Source organism: Nicotiana tabacum, chromosome 22 (assembly GCF_000715075.1).
Source record: "Nicotiana tabacum cultivar K326 chromosome 22, ASM71507v2, whole genome shotgun sequence".
In the NCBI taxonomy this organism is placed as follows: domain Eukaryota; kingdom Viridiplantae; phylum Streptophyta; class Magnoliopsida; order Solanales; family Solanaceae; genus Nicotiana; species Nicotiana tabacum.
In genome coordinates this window covers 26,219,526-26,231,815 of record NC_134101.1, presented here as the reverse complement: position 1 = coordinate 26,231,815, position 12,290 = coordinate 26,219,526, and the positions used below count along the sequence as shown (strand labels likewise).

At 36.9% G+C, this 12,290-nt stretch overlaps 1 protein-coding gene across 1 annotated transcript; it reads right to left on the bottom strand.

Moving 5' to 3' along the window:
• Positions 1–5,867: 5,867 nt before the first annotated feature.
• On the bottom strand, positions 5,868–10,724 carry LOC107767300 (ER membrane protein complex subunit 7 homolog). Its single transcript, XM_016586263.2, has 7 exons — positions 10,566–10,724; positions 9,873–9,916; positions 9,049–9,157; positions 8,501–8,564; positions 8,306–8,422; positions 8,120–8,228; positions 5,868–6,520 (listed from the first exon to the last, which is right to left on the bottom strand). The coding sequence occupies exons 1-7, from the start codon at positions 10,637–10,639 to the stop codon at positions 6,426–6,428; spliced, it is 612 nt and encodes a 203-aa protein (XP_016441749.1). The 5' UTR covers positions 10,640–10,724; the 3' UTR covers positions 5,868–6,425.
• Between the last annotated feature and the right edge of the window lie 1,566 nt (positions 10,725–12,290).

Genomic DNA, 12,290 nt, shown 5'->3' with positions numbered 1-12,290 from the left:
ATCGAAACCCGGAGGTACAAAGCCTATTAGACAGTACGTGAATTAAAAGGCTACGGCCACCCTAGAAATGGCTCGGAGACATCTGAAGTCCATTATCAAAATATAAGGCCTTCAAAATTCCAAACTAGTTCAAAGGCTACCCTCGCAAAGTTATAATCTAAAAACAGCTAAACAAGCACTTTGGGGAAAGCTTCCGGTCAAACCGAGCCCTCACAAGTTTCAAACAAAATTTACATCAATAATGAGTCTTGTTCGAACCTCGAACAGGACCTTATAACTACGTTTTATTCTGTGCTTAGGCATTTGAAATCTTTGCAATCATAAAAAGGAATCCAAAAGAAACGAACTCGAAAATTGCCAAAGGGAAAAAAGCCTTATATACATTCCAATAAAAGTCTTTACAAAGGCCAACAATAACGGCCTCAACAAAATGAACAAAATTCGAAAACAAAGAAGAATCCCTAAGGCACCTAAGTCTGATCTTCACCAGAACCCTCGTCGTCACCGGAACTGTTGGGGTCTTCTCCGTCCTCGGGTTCGCCAAAATCCTTAGAGTCTTCCTCACCTTTGGGGTCAGCCAGCATCTTGGCCTCGACCTAGGCCTCAAGCCTTTTTCGCATCTTCGATCTTGGCTGACAGTTCAAAACCCCGAGCATGGACCTCCTCGAGAGTCTCCCTTCGGGACAACCGCTTTACATACTTAATAGTAACTTTCAGGCGGTCCTGGGCTGCCTCGGCATCAGCCCTATACTAGGCCACCATCTCCTCTGCATCAGCCCTGGTTACTTCCGATACGAACCTCGTTACTTCGAGCTCCTTGCCAAGGGCATCCCATTCAGTAATGGCCAAGCCCAACTGAGACTAAAGGTCTTCGATTTGACGAGTCCGTGCTTCGGCTTTCTCTTTCGCCACTCGGAGTTAGACCTATGTCTATGCCAGCTGCTTCCGGGCGATCTCCTTCTCCGAAGTCAGTCGATCCATTCTTCCTTTCCACTCTTCGGCCATAGCCTTGACCTCGTTCATCTCGGCTCGAAGTTGGTCGAACCTGTCAACCTTCCGTTGGACCTACAAGTTTTGGCCGTTAGTTGCATGTCTAACTTGTTATTACTAACTTCAAAAGTCCTTACTTGTTCCAACAGCTGGCTTGCTCCTTCTGAGCCGCATCCAACTCGTTCTGAAGGCTCTTGATAGCTTCTTCATGTTGCTCGCTGAGAAGCCTATACGAGTCCCTCTTCTCGGCGATATCCCTTACCTCGGCCTCGAGATGGTTAACCTCAGTCCGATACCTGAAACTGAGGCCTGCAAAAAGATAAAAGAGAGAATACATGAAGGACATTTAAAACTTAGTCAGAACACAAAAAAAAAACGTAATGACACCTTACCCGGTTCAGCGCCTGCTGCGCTTTGTTGAACAAACACGGCACACCCACTTCGTTCATTTTTTCCTGGTATTCTTCGGTTACCAGGCATAGGAGGTAGCTCGCTACTCCAACGGGGGCGGAAAGAACCTGGGCATCCTCCGGGACTGTAATGGTTATTGACCGCTTTCGGCCGGGATCCATGCTCGAAGCGGGGAACCGATTGATTAATTTTGGGCTCGAGCTCAGCCTGTCGACCTCCGAAGATAGGTCTTTCTTTGGTACCTCCAAATCGCCCAACCCAGAGAAATCGTCCAGGGCAGTTGAGTCCACACCTTCAAAAAAGGAACGCAAGGGATCATCCGTACCATGGGCCCCTTCGTTGGATCGTCCTTCGCCGCTCGGGCTTTATCGTACATAGACTCGGTAACGAAGGCAACCCTAAAATTTCTATGACACCGAGCGGAGAGGAGCCGTTGTCTCGAGAGGTCTCGGCCCTCACATCTACATCAGCCTCCTAAACCTGAGGAGGATCAACCTCCGTTGTTTCCCCCTCGGCATTTACCTTCTCTTCGGGGAAGGACGACTCACGGGCCATAAAAGCATCATCTTCCTCGGGCTCGTCCCTGAGCAGGAAAAGTAAGTTTGAGTCAGGCGCTCGGGAGCTAGAACTTTCCTTTGGCTTACGAGCCAACCTTCTCCCTCGCTTCTTTTTCTTTGGACTCGAGGAACTCAGAGCACTCCTTTTCTTCTTCTCTACTGCTACAGCCCTGAGCTGCACGGAAGCAGAGGGACCGACAGACAAGTCCTCCTCCCCTACTACAGGCTTGAGCTCAATGATCTTAGGCAAACCTGCAGAGGAAAAAACAAAGGAAAGAAGGTAAGTACGATGCTAAGGGGAAAAGCCAGAGGTTACCTATTCGAAGAAGGGTCCTACCGTGAGAACGGGCTTCCCAGCGGCCCTTCGAAAATTTGCGCCATGAGCGCTCGGAATAAGGCATCTGCGAGCAAATGCCCTCGATCCACTCATTGAGTTGAGGGATGGCGTTTGGGACTCGAGCAAGGGTTGCACCACAAAAAATACCGGTGAGAAAAACGAAGATAAAACATAAAATCAAAGTTTAAAAGGAATTCATACTTACGTGATACGTTCCACTTCTCGGGGAATAGCCTCCACTCTGTAGGGATCAAGTCTGCGGTCCGCACCTGGACAAAGCATCCCTGCCATCCCCGATCCCAGTCCTCGTCGATGCTTGAGAATGGGGCTTTGCTAGCCAGGTGTATAAGCTTTATCAGTCCCCCTCGGAATATTCGAGGACTGTACAGGCGGAGTAGATGATCGATGGTGAACAAGCAAGAGTCTATTTTGTTCACAAAGAATCGGAGGAGGATTACGATCCTCCACAGCGATGGGTGGATTTGACCGATGCATACTTCATACCTCCTACATAAGTCCAAGATGATCGGGGCCACCAGGCCCAATGTAAAAGGATAAGTGCCAGGGATAATGACGTCCTTGCCTGCCTAGTTGCAGTCCTTTCGGACTTTGAGGAGAATATTTTCGGTGATTGATCATATATATCTTGATGCCTCCTCACACTGACCCTGCACCGACAACAACTTCTCAACCTTAAAGCCATCAGCAACCGAACAACCCCCAGGAACGAACCTTTTCATGGGAGGTTCGGGGGTCGGTTCATCGGTAGCCGCGTCAGCACCGGACCTCTCCAGGACGACCACATCAGGAGCGGTCTACTCGATTTCGGTGGTCAGCTGTGAAGAAGAGGAAACAACTTTTTGGGGAACAGTTTTGGAGGTTTTCGCCATTGTTATATGGGAAAAATTTAGAAAATATAGAGAAAGGTTGGGAGATGAAGGGTAAAAGCTTCACAGAGAGGATCATGTGCGTTAGTAGAAAGTAAATAAAAGCTTGTAATTTGCTGAGAAATCTTGAAGAACGAAGGCAAAAATGTTGGAGTATGAAGAAAGGTAGTGATATCCTGAAGATTCGAAGGTAGAAGCTTGGTCAAAAGTGAAAAATGAACGAAAGAAGGGGTATTTATATAGGCTCTGCACCGTTTTGCGCCCAGAGACGGCATGCCGATGGCTGACACGCGTTTGAAGCCATTATGACGCGACTGACGGGACGTTTCAGATTCTTTGTCGTTTCTGTCACGACGTATGGAAGAAGAAATCGAAGAGCTCATGTTGTTTCTCGTCGTCTCCGTAAAGTTACTCTCCGAGAAACGACAGGACTATCTGTATACGGGTAAAATCGAGCCCATGGGACGACTCGGTTTCTGATAAAGTAAACGGAGCAAGAAACATGAAGGTGAGGAACCGAAGTCGAGGCAAGGAGCCCCTCGATCCGGGGTCCGGGTAAATTCAATTTAATTAATCTGCATATCCTTAAAACTACATATAAATTCAATTGTTATCCATTTTTTTAGGGTAAACAATGTCAAATTATGATTTGTGTTATTTGAATTATGTATAAATAATCTTAAATTTTAAAATTCCAGATAAAAATTATAAATAATCATTAGATATTAATTAAGAAGCAGAGCATAAAACCATTTCTCAAATCTCGTATTGGATAGCATGTTTTCCTTTTCTATATTTATAACAAATAGGAGATTCTTTGCCTTTACATTCTAGTTTGATTGGTAGTTTTCTTTTGCTAAGTACACGAATTATTTCATGTTAAAAATAATTAATTTTTAATTGAGTACTTAAATTATTCATCACTATTTGATTCAATTATCATCAATATATCTTGATAAATGATAGATTTTTCAAAGAGCAATTGGTTAAATAGTGTTACGTTGAAAACGTAGTCGCCGGAATATATATTTGGTAGTGTATGTCTCATATTTAACAAAAAATTGATAAATAACCAAAAATTCGAAAAACCAACAAAAACCGAATCGATTAAAAACGACTTAATTGGTTTGGTTCCAATATTTGAAAAACCGACTTACTTGATTTGGTTTCTTTTTAGGGAAAAACCAATCCAAACCGAACCATGAACACCCCTACCTGCAATCAATAGTTTCACAATGCTTATGTTTAGTTGTATGTAGAGGTATCAAATGGGTGGGTTGGGCCGATTTTGGGCGGGTGAAAATGGGCTAAGTCAACAAATAGACGGGTTAAATGACTCGTCCAAAAGTTATTTGGACTGAGATGGGCTAAAACTTGGGCCGTAGCCCAACCCTCTCCCTCCCCCTCCCCAAATCTTACCAAGCTTTAATTAATTATGTGTTATTTTTCTTGGAATTTTATAACTACAAAATAAGACTTTTTTCCTTTTTTCTGGTCATATATAATATATAAAACAAAAAAAATATTTCTATGATGTTTTGGCAAAGTTACTCATGGATCAATTTGACCTAAAAATTAGCCTAACTTTAAATAGGTTGAGATGAATTGGATCAAAATGGGATTAGTTCAATAAATGAGCGCGTTAATAACGAACCCAACCTTGGACGGGTAGAGCGGGTCATTTGGGCTTGGGCCAAATTTGACAACCCTAATTGTATCGAACAGACAGTTCATTTAGAACAGAAATAGAAAGAGAGTATATTGGAGTTTTTGGCCAATATTGTCCCTTATCTTTGATGGTAGGTCTATTTTGGTCCCTCGAATATAGCCCTGAGTTTATTTAGTCCCTTAAGTATGCTAAAGTGGAGCACATTTAGTCTCACTGACACAATGTGTTAAAAAATTAACGGTGTTACCCAACTCTGATTCATGAAGCAAATTTTCGGCTCTGAAGCAAAACGTTTCCTCTCCTTTTATTGGATAACGTAAATTTTCACTTTAATTCCTTGTTTTTAGCTAATGCCTTCTAAAATTTTGACCATGAAAATATCACATTTTGTGCCAGTTTTCAATGAAAAAATGACATTGTATAGCCGCTGTAAAAATAATAGCTGAAAAAATATATTTTATATATATATATATATATATATATATATATATATATATATATATATATATATATATATATATATATATATATATATATTGTATGTTAATATACAAAAATTATACAAATTTTATATACTTTTTTTCTGCACCAGATGTAAATAGTTTCTGGCACGGGCTAAAAGTGATAATACAACATGGTTATTCGTTTGCTTCAATAATATGCCTAGAAGTGATCCTGGCAGCTCTAATTTTTTCAAATTTTAACTTTTCTTTTTGGAAAATCAATCGAAATTTTTAAATGTATATATATACAAAAAAATATATACAAATTTTATATATTTTTCGGCTAATATTTTTACAGCGGTTATACAATGTCATTTTCTCATTGAAAACTAGCACAAAAGGAGATATTTTTAAGGTCAAAATTTTAGAAGATATTATCTAAAAATGAGGAATTAAAGTGATAATTTGCGCTATCCAATAAAAGGAGAGGAAGCGTTTTGCTTCATAGCAGAAGATTTGATTCATGAATCAGAGTTGGGTAACACCGTTAGTTTTTGAATGCACTGTGTCAGTGAGACTAAAGTTGCTCCACTTTAGCATACTTAAAAGGACTAAATATACTCAATATTATATTTGAGGGACCAAAATAGACCTACCAAGATAAGGTACAATATTGGTTAAAAACTCGAGTATATTGCCTTGCAGCTTAATTCCAAACTCACAGCTACTACCAGTACATGTTCTGGATTTCTTTTTTCCTTAGAACTGGTAGCTGATACTCCTAATAAACCTGCATAAGGCAAAGCATAGACAGTGATAAAAGGATGGCGAGACTACTTCTTCACAGCACAATAATATTGGCATTGGATTACAGGCAATTCAATATTAAAAATTTCTTAGGATAATCGACGCTTAAACCTGATAACAGAGGCCTACAATTTTAACCAAAAGGAAATGTAGGATCTTTGCAAGTGATTAAAGGTACTAATGATGGTACTCAGCGAGTTGAGAAAGCTTGAGAGGGGTTGTTGAAACTAAGCTTACGATTTTTTAGCTTTTCCATAGAATGGAAACGAAGAATTTCCTTTTCTAGCAGAGAATTTTTGAAGTTCTTAATCCTGTCTCGACTCTCTAGTTGTTGCTTTGAGCCCCAGGCAATAAGCTTGAAAGAGTGGGAACTCCTTGGTTTCTCATTTCCTCTTGTGTTCGTCTTATTTCTTCAGGATCTGCCACATAAAAAAAAAGCAGCACATTAGTGCGATAAATCTTATGTAATGTCTGTTTGATCTAGCAGCGAAATGGCAATAAATCAAGAACCAAAAAGGTAAAGTAACTTCCGGAAATGCAAGCATGAGTTTCCCTGATGTCTCATGATCACTTAACTCTGTGCTATACAGAAGAGAATATAGGTTTACCGTTGACCAACAGAGTCTAGCTCTTAATTAATGAATCAATGTTATGTAACACTTGATCTGCAAACAATGGGTGCAAATAGGATGATGGATTTTGACAGATCAAAAGGATTAATTGAAAATGGATTATGGATTTTAAAATTTTTCGATTAGTATTTAGTTAATCCAAGGTGAGCAAGATCCAGGAATAATTTGGAGGAACTTTTTGACAGCTAGAAAAGATCAATCATTATAGTAATGCACACAACTTTTAAGCTGTTTTCCCTCTCCTGTCAATCTGCCTCCATTACCCTCCTATACGTGTTTTTGTTCTTCTGTTTCTTTCACCCTGTCACATACTACTGCACTCAATACAATTTTAACCGTATCTCATCTAATGCAGTCTGCAGAAACACTAAAACGCCTTAAGGTCATCACTTATCAACGTAGGAAAGAAGAAAAGAAAAATATCTTAAAGCCATCCCATTTAATTTGCAAATCTTTGTTTTTCAAGACAGACTGTGAGACATAAATATGAAGAACAAACGTTTATTAAATCATTGGAGCAAGCTAGCTAGGTAATAACTGCTGATTCCAAAATTTAAGATATCGATCTCAAGCTGCCATAAACAGCATAGAGCCACTAATGATGCATCTGGAGGGATTTTCTTGTAATCCTATAGGTGAAATACTAACATAAACATCTATATGTAAGTGAGATATATTAATCTGTTAGATAGATGATGCATATAGAATGACACACAAAGAAATATACTAGAAACACAGATATCCACGGATAAATTAATTGAAACAATATGTTAGACAAATAAGACAAATACAAGCATCTATAGATATAGTCGAGAAATATTATTTTGTATGTGTTTGGGGGCATGTGTGTGTGCGCGCACACTCGTGTGTATTTATATGTGTGTGGGGCATGTCTGCGTGTATACAACATGTAGTTATAGTTATATATACTGTAAACACAGATATCCATCAATACAAGAACACACATGTACTTGGAAAGAGTCCAGAATCTTCAGACAGAAAGAGAAGTGTGCTGTGTGCACAGTAAACATCAGGAGACGGTGAAGCTTGGGTTAAACTCATATATTATGATTAACAGCTGATGCTTGTTACTTTAGGAACTTTCACCTTTTCCATTTTTTAGTTAGATTTAGACATCCATGCTAAATCCCCATTTAACTCATGAAAATGAATGTGTGCCCGATATTCTTTTTTGTTGCATAATTCAATAATTCTATAGAGAATTAGAGATTGATGTATAAATGGATAACATCACATAGATTGGAATTTCATCACATTTTTAGTGCAGTCATCGTGAAGCGTACAAAATTTTAGCATTATGGACGGATAATTAGAATTGCATGTGTAGCTAGCCACTTCATTTTGGTGAAAACTTAGAGCACTCACCCATATTTTCTGCTAATTTTGGCATCAGAAACATTACAAACAGCATAAATCCAATCATCAGGCCCACTGGACTTTTCACCAGTGACATAATGGAGAAGGGTTCCTTTATCTGCAAGAGAAATTCATGCTGTGATTTGGAAAGAAAATTAGAGAAAAGAAGGGAAAACTAGGAGATTCAAGCCTGACCTCATAATACTGCTCCTCACTCAATGGCTCCAAAACCAGTTCAATCAGATTCCTCCTATTCTCGGTTAACGCTGCTCGAACCTTACCTGGGTTCCTTGCACTAACATCAACTCGGACCTGGCATCCAGAAAGGGATCAGAAGCATATAAATCCTTTTAAGGAAAAATTGATCAAGAATTAAGCAGAGAAGCTCACTGGAGAAAAGTAGTAGCCAATTGCAGACACCTCTATGAGATGTGTTCCAGCTGAAACATTATGGCTATTGCTACGGTTAAGGAATTGTACATAGAGAACAACATTCACTTCTTATGACCAGAAGGTTAGTAAAAGCTAAAGAGCAGACAAGAGGGCAAATGTCTCACCATGCTTAAGTGTATGGCTAACAGCAAATATGCGATAGATAATATGAATCACAATGTTATTTTGCTGCTGCTAGGAAATGAAGTCAACTCAATCATATCTGAAAAGTATAGCGCTGAAAACACCAATTATCACATGAACCACTCACATTTAAGCTCCATTTTATTTAGCCAAACAGATCATACAAGAAAACAATGCACAAAATCAATGAAAATACATTATGCAGGTTTTTTCTTTTTCTTGGAGAGTGGAGCACTGCAGCAATAAACATTCAGTTGAGGAAGCACAAAACTCATAACAATATATAGAGTCTAATCAAGATACATAACCTAAGATATCAAATCTGAAGACTGACTTAAGACATGGAGTCATAGGAAGGATACAATGAGAAATATCCATCGGGTCTCAAGAAAGTAACTCTTTGGCCACCATTGAGTATGACTTTTACATTTGAAGCTTTAGCTGACAAACCTGATCCTTTCAAGCTAAAGCCTATAAAAGAACCAAGTTATTAAAGTTAATAACCTGGTAAATCATCAGGGGAAAAGTTCTAAAACATCAACTGTAGTCCGAGGCGGACCTATAGCCTAAATATTGGGCACATGAATTTATGGTCTCTTCGCCAAACTAGGTATTTTATATATGTATTTTCTAAAATTGTTCTAATATTATTTGTTGGCATCCATGCTCCAAAAATATTGAATGGTGCATTTGGTTGAATACTGAGTTATTTACTCAAACAAACACAGATCAATTCCCACTTGATACTTTTTTTCTCTTTTCTTTAGTGATACACCTATGTTCTAGAAATCCGATACGCCTCTGACTTAGCGAAGCGAAGTGAATCTCTACAACAAAAGGACAACTTTAGCACTAGAATCTGAAATTAATAGAACACAGAGGTAGAAAAACTCTATCTATCTTAACAAAAAGTTGGAAAATTTGACCAAAAATATCACTTTTTCTGCCAAATGGTTGTTTAATTGGTACGTTGGGTCATCCCAAATGGTTTCTACTTTCCTTGGATGGATTTTTTCTTCACTATTGATTGTACTATGTAGTATATATTTTAAGTTTAAAATGTCCCATTTTTCCTTAAATTTAAATATTCAGCTAACAGATTAGTCAAACTAGCCAATAAATAGGATATGTATTCTGAAAATATAACTAGGAAGAGGAAGGTGAAAAAAAAGATTCGAGTATGTACCAGGAATTTTTACTCTAGCCGTCACAGTATAACCATCAGTATTCCTGCAAATAAAAATTAATTAGTAATGAAAACACAACAAGGAAAATGTGGATAAAATAATCAAATGGTGTTAATATGATGTAATAATCTTAAAAATGATTCAAAACAGGCTACGTCTTAAAAATGTTCAGATTCAGTTGTCACATGCCGTGGAAAAACCAATCAGTTGGGCTTTAATTGTTGCTAACAAGCCATACAAAAAAAAAAAAAAAAATAGGGGCACTGAAGATCCAAGATTCCAAAAAAATTGACATTTTTTCCCATCTAACAGAGAGAACACCAAAAATTCAAATGGAGATTAAATTTAGAAGCTAGAAAATAATCAAATGAGCCTTAATTTAGTGTTTAAGTTTGATATATAAATTAAAAAATAGGGGGACTGAAGATACAAAAATTTCAAAAGCTTTTGACATTTTCTGCCACCCAAAAAGGGAAAACACCAAATATTCAAATGGATAAATCCCATTAAATTTACATCATGACATGCTATGTGGGAAAATACTCAAATGGGTTTTAGTTTTTTATTAACAAGCTTAATAAATAGTACAATTTAGGGGAATTGAGGATCCAAGATGTAAAATTTCTCTGAATTAAGTATATTTTTACATGCATGCAAATTTATGGGTACGTATAGTGTGAAGGTAAAAATACCCAGAAATAAGAGAGCATAAAAAGAACAACTGAAGAAGAAAAACTGGCGGCATCCAACTGCGCGTCACTGCCATTGGGGCTATCTTTATGTGCCAACAACAAATACAGAACAAGAATGTCCTCTAAGCAAGGAAAAAGAAAAAGGGAAAATTAAATCAGAGCTAGAATTTTTTACAAAACTGAAAAAAGGAAATAATAAATTGTTCTTAATTTCTTAACTGTTAATTATAGTATTATTGGATATTGATATTGTTAATATAGTTATTTTTAACATTTTAATTCGTTCATAGTTTGCGCTTCTGAGGTGCAAATCATCAAGATTATGTTTCTAATATCTGACCTAAGAGGGTAAATACCAAGCTTATGCAAAATTAATTTTCTTATTAAATCATGCAGTAATTTGTCTTAATTTTTTTATTATATTTGGAAAAGGATTGAGAAGGAGGAAGGGATCTTACCCAAGTGACGATATTTACAACAGTAATTTAAGTTGAGTGATATATTAAGGTAAATATATATATTTATTAATTATAATTTTGTGATAACCATGTTTAGTTCGGTATAAACAAGTTTTTACTTACCCAAATGACCGCGTCTAACTAGGATTTTGGTTCTTTGCAATATAGACCTTCAAATATTTACTTTCCATTAAAATTTAATTTGTCCAATTACATGTTGGATAAAAAAACTTTAGCCACCAACTTTAAACTATCTAGTGGGATCATATTGCCATGTTTTCTACATATTCTTCTGCTTTTTAATATGGCCTGCGTCAATAAAAAAATGATTTTCTTAGAAAATATTAAGAAACTTTTGAACATATGCTGCTTCAAGAATCAAGATCCATATCTACGGTGGTTTAGCAGTTAAATCTCATTAATTGCCCTGATTTACTGCAAGTTGTTGACTTTCTATGTTTAAAGCTCAGTGACTTGTTAATTAATGTTAAAGTGAATTTCTAAATATGTGTGAGAAGAGCAAAAAAATAACTTAAACTGGACGAAGGAAGTATACTATATATGAGGAATTTAGAAAGCACGAAAATCTTGGTTATTTAATACATATATATGCTGGATGTTAAAATAGTCTTTAACACGTCTTTATTTTAATATAGTTGATTTTCTCATATGATTATGTGTCTATCTGTTGTATCCTATTGCTAATTAAACTGTGGCGTTGCCATACTACTAATGGTAATAATAACACATAGAGTAATAAATGACTAATAATGGTGACCTGAACTTGCTCCTATAAAATCGCTTATAAGCTAAAAAAGAAATAACAATTTGACTTAAAATAGAGTTCGTTGGGATTAGATGATTGTAAATAGTTGATAAGTTTGAAGTGTTGAAAAGCATTTTTAAGTGTTGGAACTGATTTTTTAAATAAGCATTTACATGTTTGGATAGACATGCTGAAACTGATAATAAGCAGTTGATATGTTTGGTAGAAAAATGCTAATAAGTTGTTCTTTTGTTATAAAGACTAAAATACCCTTAAAATATTTACAAAAGATTATGAATTAAAAAGTTTCTTTGTAGAGAAAATGATAAACAACGAATATGGAATGAAGAGAAAATTAAATAATTTATTTGGGAAAAAATATTTTGTAAATTTAAAAAGTTATTAAAGATAAACTAGGAGTAAAAGTCTTGGTGAAACTAAAAGTGCTTATAAGCTGAAAAGTCATAAGTTGGAGGTGACCAACTTATGGCTGATTTTAGC

What these genes read in the sequence shown, in the direction of transcription:
- LOC107767300 (XM_016586263.2), bottom strand. Translation starts at nt 10,639, where the DNA reads ATGGCAGTGACGCGCAGTTGGATGCCGCCAGTTTTTCTTCTTCAGTTG. An exon ending in TTATGCTCTCTTATTTCTGG is followed by an intron (nt 9,917 to 10,565) that starts GTATTTTTACCT and finishes TTTTATTTGCAG; the next exon opens with GAATACTGATGGTTATACTG. An exon ending in GGCTAGAGTAAAAATTCCTG is followed by an intron (nt 9,158 to 9,872) that starts GTACATACTCGA and finishes GTTCTTTTATAG; the next exon opens with GCTTTAGCTTGAAAGGATCA.